General features: G+C 47.2%; 1 protein-coding gene across 3 annotated transcripts in view; it reads right to left on the reverse strand.

Annotated features, from left to right (window-relative positions):
* Window positions 1-398: 398 nt before the first annotated feature.
* LOC129864226 (tripartite motif-containing protein 3-like) overlaps window positions 399-24,517 on the reverse strand; it is a 63,449-nt gene continuing 39,330 nt past the window's right edge. For 2 of the 3 annotated variants that reach the window (XM_055936927.1, XM_055936929.1), the window contains 9 exons: window positions 17,960-18,058; window positions 17,037-17,571; window positions 13,085-13,188; window positions 12,155-12,322; window positions 11,462-11,630; window positions 10,872-10,913; window positions 9,699-9,769; window positions 4,971-5,111; window positions 399-1,204 (listed from right to left, as the gene is read on the reverse strand). In XM_055936927.1, coding sequence (XP_055792902.1) covers window positions 1,052-1,204; window positions 4,971-5,111; window positions 9,699-9,769; window positions 10,872-10,913; window positions 11,462-11,630; window positions 12,155-12,322; window positions 13,085-13,188; window positions 17,037-17,571; window positions 17,960-18,058 — 1,482 coding nt within the window. In that variant the 3' untranslated portion in view covers window positions 399-1,051. The remainder of the gene's footprint in view (window positions 1,205-4,970; window positions 5,112-9,698; window positions 9,770-10,871; window positions 10,914-11,461; window positions 11,631-12,154; window positions 12,323-13,084; window positions 13,189-17,036; window positions 17,572-17,959; window positions 18,059-24,517) is intronic. The other variant, XM_055936928.1, reaches the window with a different exon arrangement.

Genomic DNA, 24,517 nt, shown 5'->3' on the forward strand with positions numbered 1-24,517 from the left:
GAAGAGGAGGAGTTATTGGGACACACCCAAGGCCAGGAAGAGGAGGAGTTATTGGGACACACCCAAGGCCAGGAAGAGGAAAACATCTAAACAGCAGCAAATTAGATTTAAAAAAAAAAAAGTTTTTTGATAAAAGATAAAATCATGTAAAAAGGGAACAATCTAAAAATAAAAACAAGTCCTTTGTTTAAGTTCTTTAGAAAAAGAACACAAATAGAAATGTGTTTAACTTTGTGCTCTTGATATTTGCAATTCATACAGTTCAACCTCACGTATTATATCTTGTGAAATGGTTGATCTCTTCTACATAGCGAACCTAGACAGTGAATTGATCTGCAGTCTATAGTTTAACCCGTACAGGAAGGAAGAAAGTATTCAGGTACCTCTACACACAAAAAAAAGATATACATTATGTACATCTATTTAAGGTTATAGATCGCACAAAATGGCAGATGTAACGCTCCTTTAGATGTAATGGTAAAAGATGACTGACTACAACCCAAGGGGATAACACGCTAAATCGATTCCACTTGTTTCCAAAGTGGTCCCTGATGGAATAGACACAAACAGGGTATGGAGTATGGACATATTAACACTGTTTCCTGGAGTATGGACGTATTAACTTTCCTGTTGTCAAATATTTATCTGATTCACCTATGATAAAGTCGTATTTTCCATTCCACTCCAGCCTCCTAAAGGAGAGTTCAGTTTTCCCTTGTCTGGCTGGAGAGTTTGGCAGAATGGAATGTGCAGAAAGTGGCATACGGGGAACAAGGTAAAGCTGCAGGTTGAGAGTCCCAACTGGCAGTCCCTCTACTGTAGGTAGTAGTATAAGAACCGTGCTTCGGTCTGTCCAACTCTCCATCCATCCATCCATCCTACTGTAGGAAGCAGTAGGCCTTGAAGCAGTGGTTCTGTCGGTCCATGTGTCCACCTCTCTGTCCCTCCATCTGTCCACCCCTCCTACCATCTATCCCTCAAACCTTTGAAGAGTCAGCCATGGCTACATGTCTCTCTCTCCCTCCATCCTCCCGATCCTTCCATCTCCCTGTCATTGTAGGTAGCGGTAGATCTTGAAGCAGTGGTTTCCAGAATCGGCTACGGCCACGTGTCCATCAGAGGTGAGGGTCAGACCCTGGGGGCCGTAAAGAGGGTCAGCTGATGTGTTGATATATGACAGGAAGGAACCAGCGCTGTCAAATACCTGGGGAAAGAAAAAGGCGTATCAAATCAAATCCAATTTTAATTCACAGATCAGAATACAACAGGTGTAGACCTTACAGTGAAATGCCCTTAACCAACAATGCAGTTAAGAAAAATACATTTTAAAATAATTAACAAATAATTAAAGAGCAGCAGTAAAATGACAATAGCGGGGCTATTTACAGGGGGTACTGGCACTGTGCAGGGGCACCGGTTAATTGAGGTAATATGTACATGTAGATAGAGTTATTAAAGTGACTATGCATAGATAATAACAGAGAGTCGCAACAGCGTAAAAGAGGGGGGTGTTAAGATATTTTATCAAGGTTTAAGATAAATTATTAAATAATTCTACCCAGAAACTTAACCATTAGGATTAGAGGTTATGTAGCATGGACAAGGGGTAATTAGAAATGATAACCATTGGGGAAGAAAGGAATGTATGTGTGTGCCTAAAGAAAACTAAGTGGATCATTAACCTATGTTTGAACCGACCAAGCTATAACTCTGTGGAGATAAGACAAGACAACCAGAGCCCCTCTAGGTTTTCCGTATCTGGGGGGGGGACTGGAACTGTCAGCTAAGTGGTAATAAAGTGTGGTGAGACTTCAGGAAATAATCCAGATATAGTGTGTAATGTATGTGCGTTAGTGTGTTGGAATGGACTTTGGAATCAGCTTTGTCTTGTCGGACAGGAGGAGGGACATTTTAGGACGCTATGACGCTATGTGTGATATATAAACTAATGTACATGGTATTTTGAGTAGAGATCTCTCGAGAATAAACGCTATTGATTAATTTGGTGGCTGGTCTTTGTCTATTTTATGCAAATAAGAATCTTACAAATTCTTAGAAACGGACAGAGTGTTTGCTTTGTTATAATTAAATTGGTTAACGAACATATAGTAAACAATTCCTTTAACAGAGGGGCAATGCAAATAGTCTGTGCAGCCATTTGATTAGATGTTCAGGAGTCTTATGGCTTGGGGGTAGAAGCTGTTTAGAAGCCTCTTGGACCTAGACTTGGTGCTCCGGTACCGCTTGCCGTGCGGTAGCAGAAAGAACAGTCTGTGACTAGGGTGGCTGGAGTCTTGTTTCAGTTGTAGTTTTTGGGTTCAATTCTGTTCTTACAGCCCTTTTTTTCCCATCTGAAATTGTTTTGTTTTGTAAATGGATCTGAACCCCCAGGCTCCCGCTTGGGAAAACAACGTCTTAGCCCTTAGATTAGGAGGATGTTTCCTCTTCAACGGCTTAGACACGAGGCGTATGTGGCAGGGATTCCAGACAATCACGGATTATAAAGGGACGTCGTGGACACCGACGCAAAACACCTTTTTCGCTCGCTTAGAGGAAAACACAGAGCTGCCGACGCGAGTAAGACATTTAAGCGGGTTAACACTTGCAAGGCTGCCGGCCCAGAAGGCATCCCAAGCCGTGTTCTCAGAGCATATGCAGACCAGCTGGCTGTTTACGGACATATTAAATCTCTCTCTCCCTATCCCAGTCTGTTGTCCCCATTTGCTTCAAGGTGTCCACCATTGTTCCTGTACCAAAGAAGGCAAAGGTAACTGAACTAAATAACTATTGCCCCGTTTTATTGTTATGTATTACTGCACTGTTGGAGCTAGAAACACAAGCATTTAGTTAGGTATTACTGCACTGTTGGAGCTAGAAACACAAGCATTTAGTTAGATATTACTGCACTGTTGGAGCTAGAAACACAAGCATTTAGTTAGATATTACTGCACTGTTGGAGCTAGTAACACAAGCATTTAGTTAGGTATTACTGCACTGTTGGAGCTAGAAACACAAGCATTTAGTTAGGTATTACTGCACTGTTGGAGCTAGAAACACAATCATTTAGTTAGGTATTACTGCACTGTTGGAGCTAGAAACACAAGCATTTAGTTAGGTATTACTGCACTGTTGGAGCTAGTAACACAAGCATTTAGTTAGGTATTACTGCACTGTTGGAGCTAGTAACACAAGCATTTAGTTAGGTATTACTGCACTGTTGGAGCTAGAAACACAAGCATTTAGTTAGGTATTACTGCACTGTTGGAGCTAGAAACACAAGCATTTAGTTAGGTATTACTGCACTGTTGGAGCTAGAAACACAAGCATTTAGTTAGGTATTACTGCACTGTTGGAGCTAGAAACACAAGCATTTAGTTAGGTATTACTGCACTGTTGGAGCTAGAAACACAATCATTTAGTTAGGTATTACTGCACTGTTGGAGCTAGAAACACAAGCATTTAGTTAGGTATTACTGCACTGTTGGAGCTAGAAACACAATCATTTAGTTAGGTATTACTGCACTGTTGGAGCTAGAAACACAAGCATTTAGTTAGATATTACTGCACTGTTGGAGCTAGAAGAATAAGCATTTAGTTAGGTATTACTGCACTGTTGGAGCTAGAAACACAAGCATTTAGTTAGGTATTACTGCACTGTTGGAGCTAGAAACACAAGCATTTAGTTAGGTATTACTGCACTGTTGGAGCTAGAAACACAAGCATTTAGTTAGGTATTACTGCACTGTTGGAGCTAGAAGAATAAGCATTTCGCTGCACCTACAATAACTTCTGTGAAAATATGTGTACGTGACCAATAACATTTGATTTGATTTTGATTTGATTTCTTGGGCTGAGGGTGACTGATTTTACGTCGCAGGCAGAGCTACCTCGTCACGACAGACAGCGTGAGTCAAACTCATCTTCACCATACACTCGGATAGCTAATCTTGACCCAGGTGAAATTGCTTTTTTTATTTTTTTATTTGTGTCATAGAGATCAATAGAGAATACAACATCTTTCCCATTATTGTGTCTGTTAGAGAACTGGCAGCGCCATTAAGGCAGTCACCATTTTTAAGTAGTCACTTTTCTTCTCCTACTACTTCTATGAGTTGGCAAACAAACTGAAAGGGGTGCATACTGCCCCCTGGAGGGTGTTGTTGGAACAGGTGTAAAGACAACGTTGTAACTGCCCCCTGGAGGGTGATGTCTGAACAGGTATAAAGACAAGGTTGGTGATTTACTGCCCCCTGGAGGGTGTTGTCTGAACAGGTATAAAGACAAGGTTGGTGATTTACTGCCCCCTGGAGGGTGTTGTCTGAACAGGTATATAGACAAGGTTGGTGATTTACTGCCCCCTGGAGGGTGTTGTTGGAACAGGTGTAAAGACAAGGTTGTAACTGCCCCCTGCAGTGATGGAATGTTTCCTCACCAGTATAATTCAATCGCTGATCCCTCCTGATGACCTGCATGGAATTATGTGATCCTTCCTTAAACCATAGGAAGTTCCACCCAATTTGACTACTTCAAATTGTTGAAAGTCCTCAATGGTGCTGCCCATGCTAAAACAAGCTTTTGGGCACTAGAGTCCTCTATGCATCTCTATTGTTTGTGTGCGTCTCATGCCTGAGATGTTAGGTTACATGTAGGATGAAACAACGAGTTATCTCCCAAATTAGGTGCTGTGGGTGTGGCCTCCCCTGTATTAGGAGATGTGGGTGTGGCCCCACATTTAATAGGCACTGTGGGTGTGGCCTCACCTGTATTAGGCACTATGGGTGTGGCCTCACCTGTATCAGGTGCTGTGGGTGTGGCCTCACCTGTATCAGGTGCTGTGGGTGTGGCCTCACCTGTATCAGGTGCTGTGGGTGTGGCCTCACCTGTATTAGGTGCTGTGGGTGTGGCCTCATCTGTATCAGGTGCTGTGGGTGTGGCCTCACCTATATTAGGTGCTGTGGGTGTGGCCTCACCTGTATGCGGCTGTTGCCCCAGTCGGCCACGATGATGTTCCCATTTGTGTCCACGGCAACTCCGGTGGGGGCATTGAACTGGCCGTTCCCCTCGCCATGGGAACCAAACTTAAACAGGAACTCACCGTCTGCACTGTACACCTGGGGACAGGGAGTAGACACACACACACCTCTGTGATGTCACACCAGTGGGGGGGGGGGGGGGGGGGGGGGGTGAATTGAAAGGATCGTTTACTTGTAGAATATGAAGGGTAGACATCTTGTTACGGGCAGAGATTCAGTAGAATATGAAGGGTAGACATCTTGTTACGGGCAGAGATTCAGTAGAATATGCAGGGTAAACATCTTGTTACGGGCAGAGATTCAGTAGAATATACAGGGTAAACATCTTGTTACGGGCAGAGATTCAGTAGAATATACAGGGTAAACATCTTGTTACGGGCAGAGATTCAGTAGAATATACAGGGTAAACATCTTGTTACGGGCAGAGATTCAGTAGAATATACAGGGTAAACATCTTGTTACGGGCAGAGATTCAGTAGAATATACAGGGTAAACATCTTGTTACGGGCAGAGATTCAGTAGAATATGCAGGGTAAACATCTTGTTACGGGCAGAGATTCAGTAGAATATGAAGGGTAGACATCTTGTTACGGGAAGAGATTCAGTAGAATATGCAGGGTAGACATCTTGTTACGGGCAGAGATTCAGTAGAATATGCAACGTAGAGATGCAGAAGGTTCAGGTTCATAAGTGTCCATCATTATTTACAGTGCTTAAAGTTAGTTATTGTTATTGGATTTTTATGAATAATGACTAAATGATGTATACATTTAACGTAGAACTATAACTAAAACTACCCTGTCATTGTATGATTGTATGAAATTTATTAGAATCATACCTCTATAAATCTGATGTGTGTAGTTTTAGTCAGAATTAGGACAAGGACTTTTTGTTCCTTTTTAGTATGTAAGCAGGGTGCAAGTGTGAGACAATGTATGAGATAAGAGGAGCTATCGACAGACAAGCTGTACTACTGTGTTCCTTACAGGACATTCTGTCCTCACCCAGGGAGGGGAGAGACCTTGGGCTTGTAGTAGATTGTATAACAGGTGGCAGACAATGTATGACAGGAAGACTTGTGAACTATATTGTCATTGTTTCTGAGAGGAGGAGGGACATTTATGACGAAATGTGAGGTATATAGACCAATGTACAGGAAATGATAGGCAGAACATTCCTGTAAATAAACATTTGACTATTGTAGACTGGGCCTCTGTCTGTTTTTATTTCTATCAGTATCCTACAAATCCTGATATAGCAGACTGAGTAATTTAATTTAATTGGTTAAAGAACATGAGAACTTAATTCTCCTAACAGTTATAGCCGGCAAAGTTATTTACAAAATACACTTAGACAAAAGAGTTACTTGATTCAATACAAAACAACAAAACAAACCTCAAGCCTGCGTGCGTAACGGGTCCGCGGTCAAACGACCACCCCTCATCACTGTCAAACGCTCCCTAAAAAACACTTCAGCGAGCAGGCCTTTCTAATCGACCTGGCCCGGGTATCCTGGAAGAATATTGACCTCATCCCGTCAGTAGAGGATGCCTGGATGCTCTTCCAAAGTGTTTCCTCTCCATTTTAAATAAGCATGCCCCATTCAACAAATGTAGAACTAAGAACAGATATAGCCCTTGGTTCACCCCAGACTTGACTGCCCTTGACCAGCACAAAAATATCCTGTGGTGTTCTGCATTAGCATCGAATAGCCCCCGCGATATGCAACTTTTCAGTGAAGTCAGGAACCAATATAGTCAGTTAGGAAAGCTAAGGCTAGCTTCCTGTAGCACTAATTCCAAAAGTTTTGGGACACTGTAAAGTCCATGGAGAATAAGAACACCTCCTCCCAGCTGTCCACTGCACTGAGGATAGGAAACACTGTCACCACCGATAAATCTACGATAATCAATAATTTCAATAAGCATTTTCCTACGGCTGGCCATGCTTTCCACCTGGCTACACCCCCCCCCCCCCCCCCCCCCCCCCGCTTCTCCTTCAACCAAATCCAGACAGCTGATGTTCTGAAGGAGCTGCAACATCTGGATCCCTACAAATCAGCTGGGCTAGACAATCTGGACCCTCTCTAAAATTATCCGCGGAAATTGTTGCAACCCCTATTACTAGCCTATTCAACCTCTCTTTCTTATTGTCTGAGATCCCCAAAGATTGGAAAGCTGCCGCGGTCATCCCCCTCTTGAAAGAGGGAAACACTCTAGACCCAAACTGTTACAGACCTATATCCATCCTGATCCTGCCTTTCTAAAATCTTCAAAAGCCAAGTTAACAAACAGATCACTGACCGAATTCCATCGTACCTTCTCCGCTGTGCAATCCGGTTTCCGAGCTGGTCATGGGTGCACCTCAGCCACGCTCAAGGTCCTAAACAATATCATAACCGCCATCGATAAAAGACAGTACTGTGCAGCAGTTTTCATCGACCTGGCCAAGGCTTTCGACTCTGTCAATCACCGCATTCTTATCAGCAGCCTCAATAGCCTTGGCTTCTCAAATGAATGCCTCGCCTGGTTCACAAACTACTTCTGAGATAGAGTTCAGTGTGTCAAATCGTAGGGCCTGTTGTCCAGACCTCTGGCAGTCTCTATGGGTGTGCCACAGGGTTTAACCTATTTCGCAACAAAGCATCCTTCACTCATGCCGCCAAACATACCCTCGTAAAACTGACTATCCTACCGATCCATGACTTGTAGTCTATCACTATGTAGTCTATCACAGTGCCATCCATTTTGTCACCAAGCCCCATATACTACCCACCACTGCGACCTGTATGCTCTCGTTGGCTGGCCCTCACTACATATCCGTCGCCAAACCCACTGGCTCCAGGTCATCTATAAGTCTTTGCTAGGTAAAGCCCGCCTTATCACAGCTCACTGGTCACCTTAGCAACACCCACCCGTAGCACGTGTTCCAGCAGGTATATTTCACTGGTCACCTTAGCAACACCCACCCGTAGCACGCGCTCCAGCAGGTATATTTCACTGGTCACCTTAGCAACACCCACCCGTAGCACGCGCTCCAGCAGGTATATTTCACTGGTCACCTTAGCAACACCCACCCGTAGCACGCGCTCCAGCAGGTATATTTCACTGGTCATCCCCAAAGCCAACTCCTCCTTAGACCGCCTTTCCTTCCAGTTCTCTGCTGCCAATGACTGGAACGAACTGCAAAAATCTCTGAAGCTGGAGTCTCCCTCTCTAACTTTAAGCATCAGCTGTCAGAGCAGCTTACCGATCACTGTACACAGGCAATCTGTGAATAGCACACCCAACTACCTCATCCCCATATTATTATTTACCCTCTTGCTCTTTTGCACCCCAGTATCTCTACTTGCACATCAGCATCTGCACATCTATCACTTGAGTATTAAAGCTAAATTATTTTGCCTTTATGGCCTATTTGCTGCCTACCTCCCTACATTTGCACACACTGTACATAGATGCTTCTATGTTTCTTTTCTATTGTGTTATTGACTGTACATTTCTTTATGTGTAACTCTGTGTTGTTGTTTTTGTTGCACTGCTTTGCTTTATCTTTGTCACGTCCGTCGTCAATTGAATGAGACCAAAGCGCAGCGTGGAAAGTGTTCATCGTACTTTATTAAATGAACACCAAAAAACAACAAAATATAAACGAACGTAAAGCTCTGTAGCGCTAAACAGCAACTATACAAAGACAAGATCCCACAACTGAAGGTGGGAAAAAGGGCTGCCTAAGTATGATCCCCAATCAGAGACAACGAATGACAGCTGCCTCTGATTGGGAACCATCCCCGGCCAACAAAGAAATATACAAACTAGAATGCCCACCCAAATCACACCCTGACCTAACCAAATAGAGAAATAAAATGGCTCTCTAAGGTCAGGGCGTGACAATCTTGGCCAGGTCACAGTTGTAAATGAGAACTTGTTCTCAACTGGCCTACCTGGTTAAATAAATCAAAAATAAATTTATTAAAAAGCATGTTTACCCCATAACTCAGGGGTGCAACTCAGGGGTGCTCTCCCCCACATTCTGAAATTGCATTTTTGTCTTCCCCAGTTTTATCATTGGAATGTGATACAAAACTAGGCAACGATGTGCTTTAGGACCATGCGGACACCACAGAGCGGTCGGGTAGACTGTATGCCCCCCCCCCCCCAATTCTAAAGCCAAAGTTGTGCCCCTGCCTTAACAAGCAGCCTCCCCAGTCTATTCTCCAAAACAGAACTGAATGGGGACCTAAAACAAGCCTATATGTACCAAGGGCACTTCCTGGAACAAATAAGCATGGCAACATACAGTATAACACAAAGACTGGGCAAATACAAATAATAATAATAATAATAACCACATTCCACAATACACTGTCTACGACACTATGAGCTGTATCTTACTGTTAACAAATCATTATGAACTGTAGCTAATTGCTAACAAAGGAGCTAAAGGATAATATAGTCATGGACAATGTAATGCTTTTAGAAAGAAATGGCAAATACATATGGGAAATAGAACACCCTTTTAACATAATGACAGATTAGACTGTGTGCGCGTTGGAGTGGGCATAGATCCACTTCGTCACACAACTATATATTTTCAAATGAATAAAGCTTTTTTTTTTTTTTTCATTCCCTCCTTCCTTGATCACAGCATAAAGGTTTGACTTACCTTTACAGAATGATTGTGGAAATCTGTGACAACGATTTCATTCTTGTTGTTCACCGCAACAAAGTGTGGACCTGGGGGAGAGACAGAGAGAGAGAGAAAGAGACAGAGAGAGACAGAAAGAACGTGATTCATGTTAGCATGACTAATGTCCTCTAAAATGCTGGTTTGATTTTTTTTAGGTTTAATTTTTTTGCACCAAAGAAAATAAGTGATAAAGAACAATAGAAAAAAAAAAACTACAAAATAACAGTGTGAAGGTAGGCGTTTATATAAGCCACAACACAAGAAAAGTACAAAAACAGATAACAAAACATTTGTAAATGTACAAATGAACCGATCAGAGTGATTACATAAATTTGATCCAGAGATCGATAGAGATCTCTAGATGGTTATAACTGGTTTTAGCATGGAGTTTGCCATTGAGGGCTTCCACCATTTTAAAGTAATCAACTGGGTGGGGAATCCTATGGGTTGGTAGCAGTCAGCCAATTATCAGAAAGCATTGTATTCTTTAAATTGGGTTGCCTATGGTTTGTAAAGGGCTTGGGTTGCCTATGGGTTGTAGACGGCTTAAAGCTTTATCACTGCCATCTAGAGGCCACAATAGATGAATGACACAAGAGTTGGTTCACGACTCCACACAACAGGTGGTGGTAAATCACCAATATTAGCTTTACACTTTTTTTTCCAGACACAAAAGAAGAAGACAATTGACTAGTTTAAAATTGAGATGCCATGATGGCATAGATACAAAGATGAGATCTCTATCTATCTCTATGGTTTAATCACTCATTTTCAGTGCTTCCGATTTTAATTTAATTAATTATTCAGGTGTTTTGAAATGTCTAAGGATGTAATATTTAAGAGCAAACAATTCAAAAATGGGTTAGTATCTAATCAATTTCATTAAATTCCAGCTCATTCATCTTATGCATTACTGTACATTACAGAGCATTACATTAAACACAGTTCGAACAACAATTATTGTAATGATCATGATATTACGATGACATATGTATCAATCTTTTGTTATGTTTTTACATATCTCAGGCACAGAGTGATCTGGGAAGATTTCAGATACAATTTCCAGGGCACACAACATCAGGGCAGGAGATGCAGGTGAGACAGAATAGTGCACTCTGGGTAAGGGGCGGGGCAACACTCGATACTTACTGAACACTGGGCCAGATCTATTTAAATGTGCACCACTTTTTTCTAGAACAGAAACAAAGGGAGAGAAAAAAAGAACAAGAAACAAACAAACGAAAAGGCAGAGTCAGAGATGAAAGACTAAACAACTAGAAGAACAGAGAGGATCTGCGGGATGAAACGGTTTCCGACGGCAACCAGGGTCCTGGCGGCCATCTTGGCTCCTGCAGGTGTGTCAGATCAGGTCAATCTGAACTTGGGTCGTGTTTTGGAGGAACGTTTCACAACGATCAGATACTAATGGGTTGTGTAGAACAGTATGCACCAAGCGTCTCAAAGTAGGAGTGCTGATCTAGAATCAGTTTTGCCTTTTTTACGTCCAGATGAATGAGATTACATGGACAGGGAGGACCTGGGCCCGTATCCACAAAGCATCTCAAAGTAGGAGTGCTGATCTAGGATCGGGTCCCAATCTGTCCGTCATATTCATTATGATCTGAAAGGCAACACTGATCCTAGATCAGCGAGAATAGGAAATAGTGTCAGCTGTAAACTCAGCGCATTGCTATCCGAACGTTTCACATCGCTGAACATTCTAGGCTCCACCCCCTTACCTGCAAACTGTCTCTCGGACGTCCCCCTGGCGCCAAACTTGGTGACCAGCTTCCCGTTAGACTGGAAGATGAAGACGCAGCAGGCCTTGTTGTCCACGGCGATGATGTGTCCGTTCCTGTCCACCGCCACGCCCTTAGGGCCCAACAGACGCCCCGCCCCGATCTTATTCTGAGTGGGAGAAGGAGGAGGTGATTCAACATGTAGAATTGTCAGGAAAGTAACAGGAAATTACAGCCAATGTTTTTGTGGTTAGAGTCAATAGAACGGCTGTCATTCATTTAAGGTGTGTCTTACCCAGAATCCTTAGTAAAATAACAAAGCGGTCACCAAGCCTCAGTTTTGGTACGTAGCTGAGGGACGGGCCTGGAATAATGTGACCACTGTCAAATTCATAGACAGAGCTATGGATGCAAGGACTGATCATCCATGATATCTTTTGAGGCTATTTGTTGTTTGTTTACATTTACTTTGTTTACAAACAATGGAGTAAAACAAGCTTTTATTTTGGGTTCTGATGGGAAATGACAGTTGAACTAAGCTCCTGAGGCATTTCAACGTTATATACGTCAAGAATCAATGGCTATATATCAATCATTTATACGTTTTTAAAAAATGTATGTAGCAACTAACAATTCTAGCTTTAAAATTAGAGAGGGAATCTCATGACCTCTGATGACCTCGTGACCTCTGACCTTGAACTTCCCATCGGAGGAGAAGATGCTGACCCATCGGTTGTCGTAGTCGGCCACGATGATGTCACCGTTCACATCCACGGTAACGCCCGTGGGTCGCTGCAGTTGCCCCGGCGACCGACCTCTGACCCCAAACCTCATTTTGAATTGCCCGTCATTGGAGAACACCTGTCGACAGGGTGGGACGACAGACACAGAAGTGAGTTTTAAATATCAAAATTAGTGTTTAGGGTAAAGTTTCGTTATAGGTCTAGCTGGTCTACCTCTTAGAATGCCCTAAGTATTTTTATACCATATTACCTTTCCCTCTCCTGTGTTGTATGGATGGTCTCCTACTTGTTACACTGGTTGTTACTATCTGGTCTCCTACCTGTATACACTGGTTGTTACTATCTGGTCTCTTACCTGTTTACACTGGTTGTTACTATCTGGTCTCCTACCTGTTTACACTGGTTGTTACTGTCTGGTCTCCTACCTGTTTACACTGGTTGTTACTATCTGGTTTCCTACCTGTTTACACTGGTTGTTACTATCTGGTCTCCTACCTGTTTACACTGGTTGTTACTATCTGGTCTCCTACCTGTTTACACTGGTTGTTACTGTCTGGTCTCCTACCTGTATACACTGGTTGCTACTATCTGGTCTCCTACCTGTTTACACTGGTTGTTAGTATCAGGTCTCCTACCTGTTTACACTGGTTGCTACTATCTGGTCTCCTACCTGTATACACTGGTTGTTACTATCTGGTCTCCTACCTGTATACACTGGTTGCTACTATCTGGTCTCCTACCTGTATACACTGGTTGTTACTATCTGGTCTCCTACCTGTTTACACTGGTTGTTACTATCTGGTCTCCTACCTGTTTACACTGGTTGCTACTATCTGGTCTCCTACCTGTTTACACTGGTTGTTACTATCTGGTCTCCTACCTGTATACACTGGTTGTTACTGTCTGCTACCACCACTCTGCCGTTGCTGGAGGCTGAGATCCCTTGCAGGTTGGTAAACTCTCCCTTCTCCCTCCCTCGCGTACCTAGACCACAGGTAAACACACACACACACACACACACACACACACACACACACACACACACACACACACACACACACACACACACACACACACACACACACACACACACACACACACACACACACACACACACACACACACACACACACACACACACACACACACACACACAGTCACATCTCTACCATCACTTTATACATGCTTCATTATCATGGAGAGAATAGTGTAGGAATAACACATGAAACAAGCCCTGCTCCTTCTTTCTGGGCTGTGTTTCTGTCTCTCACAGACAGCTCTCGAGTTACACAACAACAACAACCACGTCAACGAAACGCAGGAAGCAACAATGGGATGACCAGCTGGTGGTAGTGGTAGTGTTAGGGGATGACCAGCTGGTGGTAGTGGTAGTGTTAGGGGATGACCAGCTGGTGGTAGTGGTAGTGTTAGGGGATGACCAGCTGGTGGTAGTGGTAGTGTTAGGGGATGACCAGCTGGTGGTAGTGGTAGGGGATGACCAGCTTGTGGTGGTGGTAGTGTTAGGGGATGACCAGCTGGTGGTGGTGGTAGTGGTAGGGGATGACCAGCTGGTGGTGGTGGTAGTGTTAGGGGATGACCAGCTGGTGGTGGTGGTAGTGTTAGGGGATGACCAGCTGGTGGTTGTGGTAGTGTTAGGGGATGACCAGCTGGTGGTGGTGGTAGTGTTAGGGGATGACCAGCTGGTGGTTGTGGTAGTGTTAGGGGATGACCAGCTGGTGGTGGTGGTAGTGTTAGGGGATGACCAGCTGGTGGTGGTGGTAGTGTTAGGGGATGACCAGCTGGTGGTTGTGGTAGTGTTAGGGGATGACCAGCTGGTGGTTGTGGTAGTGTTAGGGGATGACCAGCTGGTGGTGGTGGTAGTGTTAGGGGATGACCAGCTGGTGGTGGTGGTAGTGTTAGGGGATGACCAGCTGGTGGTTGTGGTAGTGTTAGGGGATGACCAGCTGGTGGTGGTGGTAGTGTTAGGGGATGACCAGCTGGTGGTGGTGGTAGTGTTAGGGGATGACCAGCTGGTGGTTGTGGTAGTGTTAGGGGATGACCAGCTGGTGGTTGTGGTAGTGTTAGGGGATGACCAGCTGGTGGTGGTGGTAGTGTTAGGGGATGACCAGCTGGTGGTTGTGGTAGTGTTAGGGGATGACCAGCTGGTGGTTGTGGTAGTGTTAGGGGATGACCAGCTGGTGGTTGTGGTAGTGTTAGGGGATGACCAGCTGGTGGTTGTGGTAGTGTTAGGGGATGACCAGCTGGTGGTTGTGGTAGTGTTAGGGGATGACCAGCTGGTGGTAGTGTTAGGGGATGACCAGCTGGTGGTTGTGGTAGTGTTAGGGGATGACCAGCTGGTGGTAGTGTTAGGGGATGACCAGGTGGTGGTAGTGGTAGTGTTAGGGGATGACCAGCTGGTGGTAGTGGTAGTGTTAGGGGATGACCAGCTGGTGGTAGTGGTAGTGTTAGGGGATGACCAGCTGGTGGTTGTGGTAGTGTTAGGGGATGACCAGCTGGTGGTAGTGGTAGTGTTAGGGGATGACCAGCTGGTGGTTGTGGTAGTGTTAGGGGATGACCAGCTGGTGGTAGTGGTAGTGTTAGGGGATGACCAGCTGGTGGTTGTGGTTGTGTTAGGGGATGACCAGCTGGTGGTAGTGGTAGTGTTAGGGGATGACCAGCTGGTGGTAGTGGTAGTGTTAGGGGATGACCAGCTGGTGGTTGTGGTAGTGTTAGGGGATGACCAGCTGGTGGTAGTGGTAGTGTTAGGGGATGACCAGCTGGTGGTTGTGGTTGTGTTAGGGGATGACCAGCTGGTGGTAGTGGTAGTGTTAGGGGATGACCAGCTGGTGGTAGTGGTAGTGTTAGGGGATGACCAGCTGGTGGTAGTGGTAGGGGATGACCAGCTGGTGGTAGTGTTAGGGGATGACCAGCTGGTGGTTGTGTTAGGGGATGACCAGCTGGTGGTTGTGGTAGGGGATGACCAGCTGGTGGTAGTGTTAGGGGATGACCAGCTGGTGGTTGTGTTAGGGGATGACCAGCTGGTGGTAGTGGTAGGGGATGACCAGCTGGTGGTTGTGTTAGGGGATGACCAGCTGGTGGTAGTGGTAGTGTTAGGGGATGACCAGCTGGTGGTGGTGGTAGTGTTAGGGGATGACCAGCTGGTGGTGGTGGTAGTGTTAGGGGATGACCAGCTGGTGGTAGTGGTAGTGTTAGGGGATGACCAGCTGGTGGTAGTGGTAGTGTTAGGGGATGACCAGCTGGTGGTAGTGGTAGGGGATGACCAGCTGGTGGTAGTGTTAGGGGATGACCAGCTGGTGGTAGTGTTAGGGGATGACCAGCTGGTGGTATTGTTAGGGGATTACCAGCTGGTGGTTGTGTTAGGGGATGACCAGCTGGTGGTAGTGTTAGGGGATGACCAGCTGGTGGTTGTGTTAGGGGATGACCAGCTGGTGGTAGTGGTAGTGTTAGGGGATGACCAGCTGGTGGTAGTGGTAGTGTTAGGGGATGACCAGCTGGTGGTGGTGGTAGTGTTAGGGGATGACCAGCTGGTGGTAGTGGTAGTGTTAGGGGATGACCAGCTGGTGGTAGTGGTAGTGTTAGGGGATGACCAGCTGGTGGTAGTGGTAGGGGATGACCAGCTGGTGGTAGTGTTAGGGGATGACCAGCTGGTGGTAGTGTTAGGGGATGACCAGCTGGTGGTGGTGGTTGTGGTAGTGTTAGGGGATGACCAGCTGGTGGTGGTGGTTGTGGTAGTGTTAGGGGATGACCAGCTGGTGGTGGTGGTTGTGGTAGTGTTAGGGGATGACCAGCTGGTGGTAGTGGTAGTGTTAGGGGATGACCAGCTTGTGGTGGTGGTAGTGTTAGGGGATGACCAGCTGGTGGTAGTGGTAGTGTTAGGGGATGACCAGCTGGTGGTTGTGGTAGTGTTAGGGGATGACCAGCTGGTGGTAGTGGTAGTGTTAGGGGATGACCAGCTGGTGGTAGTGGTAGTGTTAGGGGATGACCAGCTGGTGGTAGTGTTAGGGGATGACCAGCTGGTGGTAGTGGTAGTGTTAGGGGATGACCAGCTGGTGGTAGTGGTAGTGTTAGGGGATGACCAGCTGGTGGTAGTGGTAGTGTTAGGGGATGACCAGCTGGTGGTTGTGGTAGTGTTAGGGGATGACCAGCTGGTGGTAGTGGTAGTGTTAGGGGATGACCAGCTGGTGGTAGTGGTAGTGTTAGGGGATGACCAGCTGGTGGTTGTGGTAGTGTTAGGGGATGACCAGCTGGTGGTAGTGGTAGTGTTAGGGGATGACCAGCTGGTGGTTGTGGTAGTGTTAGGGGATGACCAGGTGGTGGTTGTGGCAGTGTTAGGGGATGACCAGCTGGTGGTTGTGGTAGTGTTAGGGGATGACCAGCTGGTGGTAGTGGTAGTGTTAGGGGATGACCAGCTGGTGGTTGTGGTAGTGTTAGGGGATGACCAGCTGGTGGTTGTGGTAGTGTTAGGGGATGACCAGCTGGTGGTTGTGGTAGTGTTAGGGGATGACCAGCTGGTGGTTGTGGTAGTGTTAGGGGATGACCAGCTGGTGGTTGTGGTAGTGTTAGGGGATGACCAGCTGGTGGTTGTGGTAGTGTTAGGGGATGACCAGGTGGTGGTTGTGGTAGTGTTAGGGGATGACCAGGTGGTGGTTGTGGTAGTGTTAGGGGATGACCAGCTGGTGGTTGTGGTAGTGTTAGAGGATGACCAGCTGGTGGTTGTGGTAGTGTTAGGGGATGACCAGCTGGTGGTTGTGGTAGTGTTAGGGGATGACCAGGTGGTGGTTGTGGTAGTGTTTAGGATGTGGTTGTCTTACCGACTCTGTGGATGAGTTCATCCTCGATGGGGTTTTCCTTCTTTTTAGTGCTGAACATGCTGGAGGGTCTCCTCACAGCCTTCTGTCTGACATGACCCCCTGTCCCGCCAGGACTCTTCAGCCTCCTCTTCACGTCGTCCGGAGACTGCAGCACGTCCGAGGGCTTGACCGCCTGCAGCCGGAAGGGACTGCCGCGTACCGGCTGGCCGTAGAGGGACAAAGCGAAGGAGAACTCCCCCTCGGACCGTAGCGTGTATCCCACCTCGTACGTCCCGTTCTTGTTGTCCGTCACCTCCGGTTCCGTGACAACTCGGCTTCCGTCGGCAACCGGCGTGATATTGGCCCTCAGCGCCGCGTTCCCTGTCCGCACCAGCTCGCCGTCCTTGTCTTTGGTCGTCACGGTGACGCTGACATGTTGTCCGGTCGCTGCGTGGCGTAGTCCCTCTCCCGTGGCGACGGAGGTGTGGCCTACGGCTGCCGTAGTAATGAGGACGCCCAGGTTCTGGAGGGAGCGACGCAGGCCCTCTGTCTCCACCTGGGGGGCAGGTTAATTAACCACACACTCCCTGTTTATGCTGACCTCATTTCCTGTCCCTGGCTGCCAAAGCTGGTTTGCGGACTGTGTAATTTATTCCATGAACCCTAAACCGTACCTAGCCTTAATGTTAAATATACACATTTTTGTTCAACGAAATGTTTTAGTAACATCCTGGTTGGAGGATCCTATAAAACACGACTCAAGACAGGAATAAGACGAATACACCGTGGCCCAAAGTGTGGGACTGTATCCTGTCAGTCCAGGTGTGTATCCTGTCTGTACTACCTGTCAGTCCAGGTGTGTATCCTGTCTGTACTACCTGTCAGTCCAGGTGTGTATCCTGTCTGTACTACCTGTCAGTCCAGGTGTGTATCCTGTATCCTACCTGACAGTCCAGGTGTGCGTTCTGGTGAGGCTGTTCAGGGAAGTCGTGACGGGCCATGGCAGAAACCCGCTCACTCATCTGTTTTTGCACCATCAGTACCTAACAACACAACAGGAAAAAAAATGCTGCATTATTTATGGGTGGGAATTACTGCTCTTGAGGTGGTAAATATGAGTTGGGTGCATCCACGGTTTGAACTGGTTCTTATGGAAAAAACACATGTAAGTGGGGGGGGGGGGGGGGTATCAAATCATATCAAATGTATTTATAAAGCCCTTCTTACATCAGCTGATATCTCAAAGTGCTGTACAGAAACCCAGCCTAAAACCCCAAACAGCAAGCAATGCAGGTGTAGAAGCACAGTGGCTAGGAAAAACTCCCTAGAAAGGCCCAAACCTCGGAAGAAACCTAGAGAGGAACCAGGCTATGAGGGGTGGCCAGTCCTCTTCTGGCTGTGCCGGGTGGAGATTATAACAGAACATGGCCAAGATGTTCAAATGTTCATAAATGACCAGCATGGTCAAATAATAATAATCACAGTAGTTGTCGAGGGTGCAACAAGTCAGCACCTCAGGAGTAAATGTCAGTTGGCTTTTCATATCCGATCATTAAAAGTATCTCTACCGCTCCTGCGGTCTCTAGAGAGTTGAAAACAGCAGGTCTGGGACAGGTAGTATGTCCGGTGAACAGGTCAGGGTTCCATAGCCGCAGGCAGAACAGTTGAAACTGGAGCAGCAGCACGGCCAGGTGGAATGGGGACAGCAAGGAGTCATCATGCCAGGTAGTCCTGAGGCAGAAATACCACTCAACATGGAGGTCATTGGAGGCTTGTGATTGGTTTGCTCTTTTTTTGCCCATAAAAAGTACACCCAGAACTACTTACAGTTCCAGTATCAAACAGAAGATGCATCAATGATTAGTATTTCGAACGGTCATAAACAATAACTGCTGAAGATGCCCGCCGTGCTCGCGGGATTTTGTGTTTGTTGACAAATGACGTCATAGAGGTGTAAGAGGGGAAACTCGGAGTTCAGGGACAGATAGACGAGTTAACCGCTAAGTAATTACCAGTTGGAGAGGCATTCAAGTGGATTTTATTCCCGAGTCGTAATCTGGTACTTATGAAATTACGTGATGTTGTGAACACGTCTCAATTTGAGATCCTACACATTAAGAAAATAGGGTTCCTCAAAGGGTTCTTTAGGAAGGGATATGGTGGGAGCAATGTGGAACAATATAGAACCATCACCCAGCGGTCTAAGGCACTGCATCTCAGTGCAAGAGGCGTCACTGCAGTACCTGGTTCGAATCCAGGCTGCATCACATCCGGCCGTGATTGGGAGTCCCATAGGGCGGTGCACAATTGGACCAGCGTCGTCCGGGTTTGGCCGTCATTGTAAATAAAATGTTGTTCTTAACCGATTTGCCAAGTTAAATTAAAGGTTAAATAAAAAATAAATAAATACTATATTATTCAATGAATCCCCTGAGCCTTTCGATGGCTCTTTGCAATTCACAAAACGGTTCTTTCCTCTCTTTGTGTAAATCTCTTTTAGTGATAATTAAAATGTAGTGGAGGCGGATCATTAGAACATGAGGGGGCGTGGTTTGTGATAATTAAAATGTAGTGGAGGCGGATCATTAGAACAGGAGGAGGCGTGGTTTGTGATAATTAAAATGTAGTGGAGGCGGATCATTAGAACACGAGGGGGCGTGGTTTGTGATAATTAAAATGTAGTGGAGGCGGATCATTAGAACACGAGGGGGCGTGGTTTGTGATAATTAAAATGTAGTGGAGGCGGATCATTAGAACACGAGGGGGCGTGGTTTGTGATAATTAAAATGTAGGGGAGGCGGATCATTAGAACACGAGGAGGCGTGGTTTGTGATAATTAAAATGTAGTGGAGGCGGATCATTAGAACACGAGGGGGCGTGGTTTGTGATAATTAAAATGTAGTGGAGGCGGATCATTAGAACATGAGGGGGCGTGGTTTATGATAATTAAAATGTAGTGGAGGCGGAGCATTAGAACATGAGGGGGCGTGGTTTGTGTTACCTTGAGTGAGAGTCATTCCAGTTGATCAATGTGTTGTGTGATGCTGTTACATGTGAATATGGTCAGTGTCTTGAGGAAGACTCACGTTTGGCCGTGTACCAATAGAGAACGGTTGACTAAGTCAGTAGTTTCTCTCCTCAGGGACCCTCAGCTGTTCCAGAGCCAGTTCACTTGATTAAACTTGTCAATTAAAGGGAAAATCTACTCAAAAACTATCTTTTGGTATTTTTGTCATTCGTCCATGATGCATTTTACATCATCACGATGATGTGGCTGGTGACACTTTGCTTCTTGAAAACTTGACTGCTGACATGCAAAACATTGTGAGTCTATCAACATTTGACTAATGAAAAACATACCAAAATATAATGTTTAAGTGGTTTCCCTTTAAAACAGTAATAACAGCTAAAAATAATTTGTAACAATATAATATGGCTGACCAGAATAAAATACCTGTATGGTTCTTCAAAAGGAGCTATAAAGAACCTTTAGGACTGAGAAAGGTTCTTTATAGAACCATTCTCCATAAAGGTTCTATAAAGAACCATACAAGATGGTTCTAAATAGCCCCCAAAAGGGTTGTACCCATAGCAGAACTCTTTTTTTTGTGTTATATAGAACCTTTTTTAAACTAGTTCTTTATAGCACCATACAGGTTCCATTTAGAACCTTCAGATTGTGGTTCTTTATAGAACCTTCAGAAAAGGTTCTATGTTTAACTAGGCAAGTCAGTTAAGAACAAATTCTTATTTAGAATGACGGCCTACACCGGCCAAACCCGGACAACAATGGGGCCAATTGTGAGCTGCCCTATGGTTTTGTGATACAGCCTGGATTCGAATCAGGGTGTCTGTAGTGACGCCTCAAGCACTGAGATGCAGTGCCTTAGACCGCTGCACCACTAGGGAGTATTTAGTGCACTACTTTATACAGGGAATAGGGAGCTATTTAGAATGCATCCCTTGGACTGTGTTTTAGCTGCAACAGTGTAAAGTAGTGCTGTATTAACAATGGTAGCATGACCTTATATGTACAACCAGGTACCATTTACGGTGTAACGTTGTGCTTATACCGGTGTAAAAACACTAATTACTTGAGCAATACATTTGTAATAACATATAATATGATAGTTATTGCTCTGTAAGGGCCTAGTCCTGGAGTTAATGGTTAACCAGTCCACTAACCTCTGTGGCGCTGCCGTGGCTCAGGGCCTAGTCCTGGAGTTAGTGGTTAACCAGTCCACTAACCTCTGTGGCACTGCCGTGGCTCAGGAACTAGTCCTGGAGTTAGTGGTTAACCAGTCCACTAACCTCTGTGGCTCTGCCGTGGCTCAGGGCCTAGTCATGGAGTTAGTGGTTAACCAGTCCACTAACCTCTGTGGCGCTGCCGTGGCTCAGCACCTAGTCCTGGAGTTAGTGGTTAACCAGTCCACTAACCTCTGTGGCGCTGCCGTGGCTCAGGGCCTAGTCATGGAGTTAGTGGTTAACCAGTCCACTAACCTCTGTGGCGCTGCCGTGGCTCAGGGCCTAGTCATGGAGTTAGCGGTTAACCAGTCCACTAACCTCTGTGGCGCTGCCGTGGCTCAGGGCCTAGTCATGGAGTTAGCGGTTAACCAGTCCACTAACCTCTGTGGCGCTGCCGTGGCTCAGGGCCTAGTCATGGAGTTAGCGGTTAACCAGTCCACTAACCTCTGTGGCGCTGCCGTGGCTCAGGGCCTAGTCATGGAGTTAGCGGTTAACCAGTCCACTAACCTCTGTGGCGCTGCCGTGGCTCAGGGCCTAGTCATGGAGTTAGCGGTTAACCAGTCCACTAACCTCTGTGGCGCTGCCGTGGCTCAGCACCTAGTCCTGGAGTTAGTGGTTAACCAGTCCACTAACCTCTGTGGCGCTGCCGTGGCTCAGGGCCTAGTCCTGGAGTTAGTGGTTAACCAGTCCACTAACCTCTGTGGCGCTGCCGTGGCTCAGGGCCTAGTCATGGAGTTAGTGGTTAACCAGTCCACTAACCTCTGTGGCGCTGCCGTGGCTCAGGGCCTAGTCATGGAGTTAGCGGTTAACCAGTCCACTAACCTCTGTGGCGCTGCCGTGGCTCAGGGCCTAGTCATGGAGTTAGCGGTTAACCAGTCCACTAACCTCTGTGGCGCTGCCGTGGCTCAGGGCCTAGTCATGGAGTTAGCGGTTAACCAGTCCACTAACCTCTGTGGCGCTGCCGTGGCTCAGCGCCTAGTCCTGGAGTTAGTGGTTAACCAGTCCACTAACCTCTGTGGCGCTGCCGTGGCTCAGGGCCTAGTCATGGAGTTAGTGGTTAACCAGTCCACTAACCTCTGTGGCGCTGCCGTGGCTCAGGGCCTAGTCCTGGAGTTAGCGGTTAACCAGTCCACTAACCTCTGTGGCGCTGCCGTGGCTCAGGGCCTAGTCATGGAGTTAGCGGTTAACCAGTCCACTAACCTCTGTGGCGCTGCCGTGGCTCAGGGCCTAGTCATGGAGTTAGCGGTTAACCAGTCCACTAACCTCTGTGGCGCTGCCGTGGCTCAGGGCCTAGTCATGGAGTTAGTGGTTAACCAGTCCACTAACCTCTGTGGCGCTGCCGTGGCTCAGGGGCTAGTCATGAAGTTAGCGGTTAACCAGTCCACTAACCTCTGTGGCGCTGCCGTGGCTCAGGGCCTAGTCATGGAGTTAGCGGTTAACCAGTCCACTAACCTCTGTGGCGCTGCCGTGGCTCAGGGCCTAGTCATGGAGTTAGCGGTTAACCAGTCCACTAACCTCTGTGGCGCTGCCGTGGCTCAGGGCCTAGTCATGGAGTTAGCGGTTAACCAGTCCACTAACCTCTGTGGCGCTGCCGTGGCTCAGGGCCTAGTCATGGAGTTAGCGGTTAACCAGTCCACTAACCTCTGTGGCGCTGCCGTGGCTCAGGGCCTAGTCATGGAGTTAGCGGTTAACCAGTCCACTAACCTCTGTGGCGCTGCCGTGGCTCAGGGCCTAGTCATGGAGTTAGCGGTTAACCAGTCCACTAACCTCTGTGGCGCTGCCGTGGCTCAGGGCCTAGTCATGGAGTTAGCGGTTAACCAGTCCACTAACCTCTGTGGCGCTGCCGTGGCTCAGCGCCTAGTCCTGGAGTTAGTGGTTAACCAGTCCACTAACCTCTGTGGCGCTGCCGTGGCTCAGGGCCTAGTCATGGAGTTAGTGGTTAACCAGTCCACTAACCTCTGTGGCGCTGCCGTGGCTCAGGGCCTAGTCATGGAGTTAGCGGTTAACCAGTCCACTAACCTCTGTGGCGCTGCCGTGGCTCAGGGCCTAGTCATGGAGTTAGCGGTTAACCAGTCCACTAACCTCTGTGGCGCTGCCGTGGCTCAGGGCCTAGTCATGGAGTTAGCGGTTAACCAGTCCACTAACCTCTGTGGCGCTGCCGTGGCTCAGGGCCTAGTCCTGGAGTTAGTGGTTAACCAGTCCACTAACCTCTGTGGCGCTGCCGTGGCTCAGGGCCTAGTCATGGAGTTAGTGGTTAACCAGTCCACTAACCTCTGTGGCGCTGCCGTGGCTCAGGGCCTAGTCCTGGAGTTAGCGGTTAACCAGTCCACTAACCTCTGTGGCGCTGCCGTGGCTCAGGGCCTAGTCATGGAGTTAGCGGTTAACCAGTCCACTAACCTCTGTGGCGCTGCCGTGGCTCAGGGCCTAGTCATGGAGTTAGCGGTTAACCAGTCCACTAACCTCTGTGGCGCTGCCGTGGCTCAGGGCCTAGTCATGGAGTTAGCGGTTAACCAGTCCACTAACCTCTGTGGCGCTGCCGTGGCTCAGGGCCTAGTCATGGAGTTAGTGGTTAACCAGTCCACTAACCTCTGTGGCGCTGCCGTGGCTCAGGGGCTAGTCATGAAGTTAGCGGTTAACCAGTCCACTAACCTCTGTGGCGCTGCCGTGGCTCAGGGCCTAGTCATGGAGTTAGCGGTTAACCAGTCCACTAACCTCTGTGGCGCTGCCGTGGCTCAGGGCCTAGTCATGGAGTTAGCGGTTAACCAGTCCACTAACCTCTGTGGCGCTGCCGTGGCTCAGGGCCTAGTCATGGAGTTAGCGGTTAACCAGTCCACTAACCTCTGTGGCGCTGCCGTGGCTCAGGGCCTAGTCATGGAGTTAGCGGTTAACCAGTCCACTAACCTCTGTGGCGCTGCCGTGGCTCAGGGCCTAGTCATGGAGTTAGCGGTTAACCAGTCCACTAACCTCTGTGGCGCTGCCGTGGCTCAGGGCCTAGTCCTTGAGTTAGCGGTTAACCAGTCCACTAACCTCTGTGGCGCTGCCGTGGCTCAGGGCCTAGTCCTGGAGTTAGCGGTTAACCAGTCCACTAACCTCTGTGGCGCTGCCGTGGCTCAGGGCCTAGTCATGGAGTTAGCGGTTAACCAGTCCACTAACCTCTGTGGCGCTGCCGTGGCTCAGGGCCTAGTCATGGAGTTAGCGGTTAACCAGTCGACTAACCTCTGTGACGCTGCCGTGGCTCAGGGCCTAGTCATGGAGTT

This window comes from Salvelinus fontinalis, chromosome 10 (assembly GCF_029448725.1).
Source record: "Salvelinus fontinalis isolate EN_2023a chromosome 10, ASM2944872v1, whole genome shotgun sequence".
In the NCBI taxonomy this organism is placed as follows: Eukaryota; Metazoa; Chordata; class Actinopteri; order Salmoniformes; family Salmonidae; genus Salvelinus; species Salvelinus fontinalis.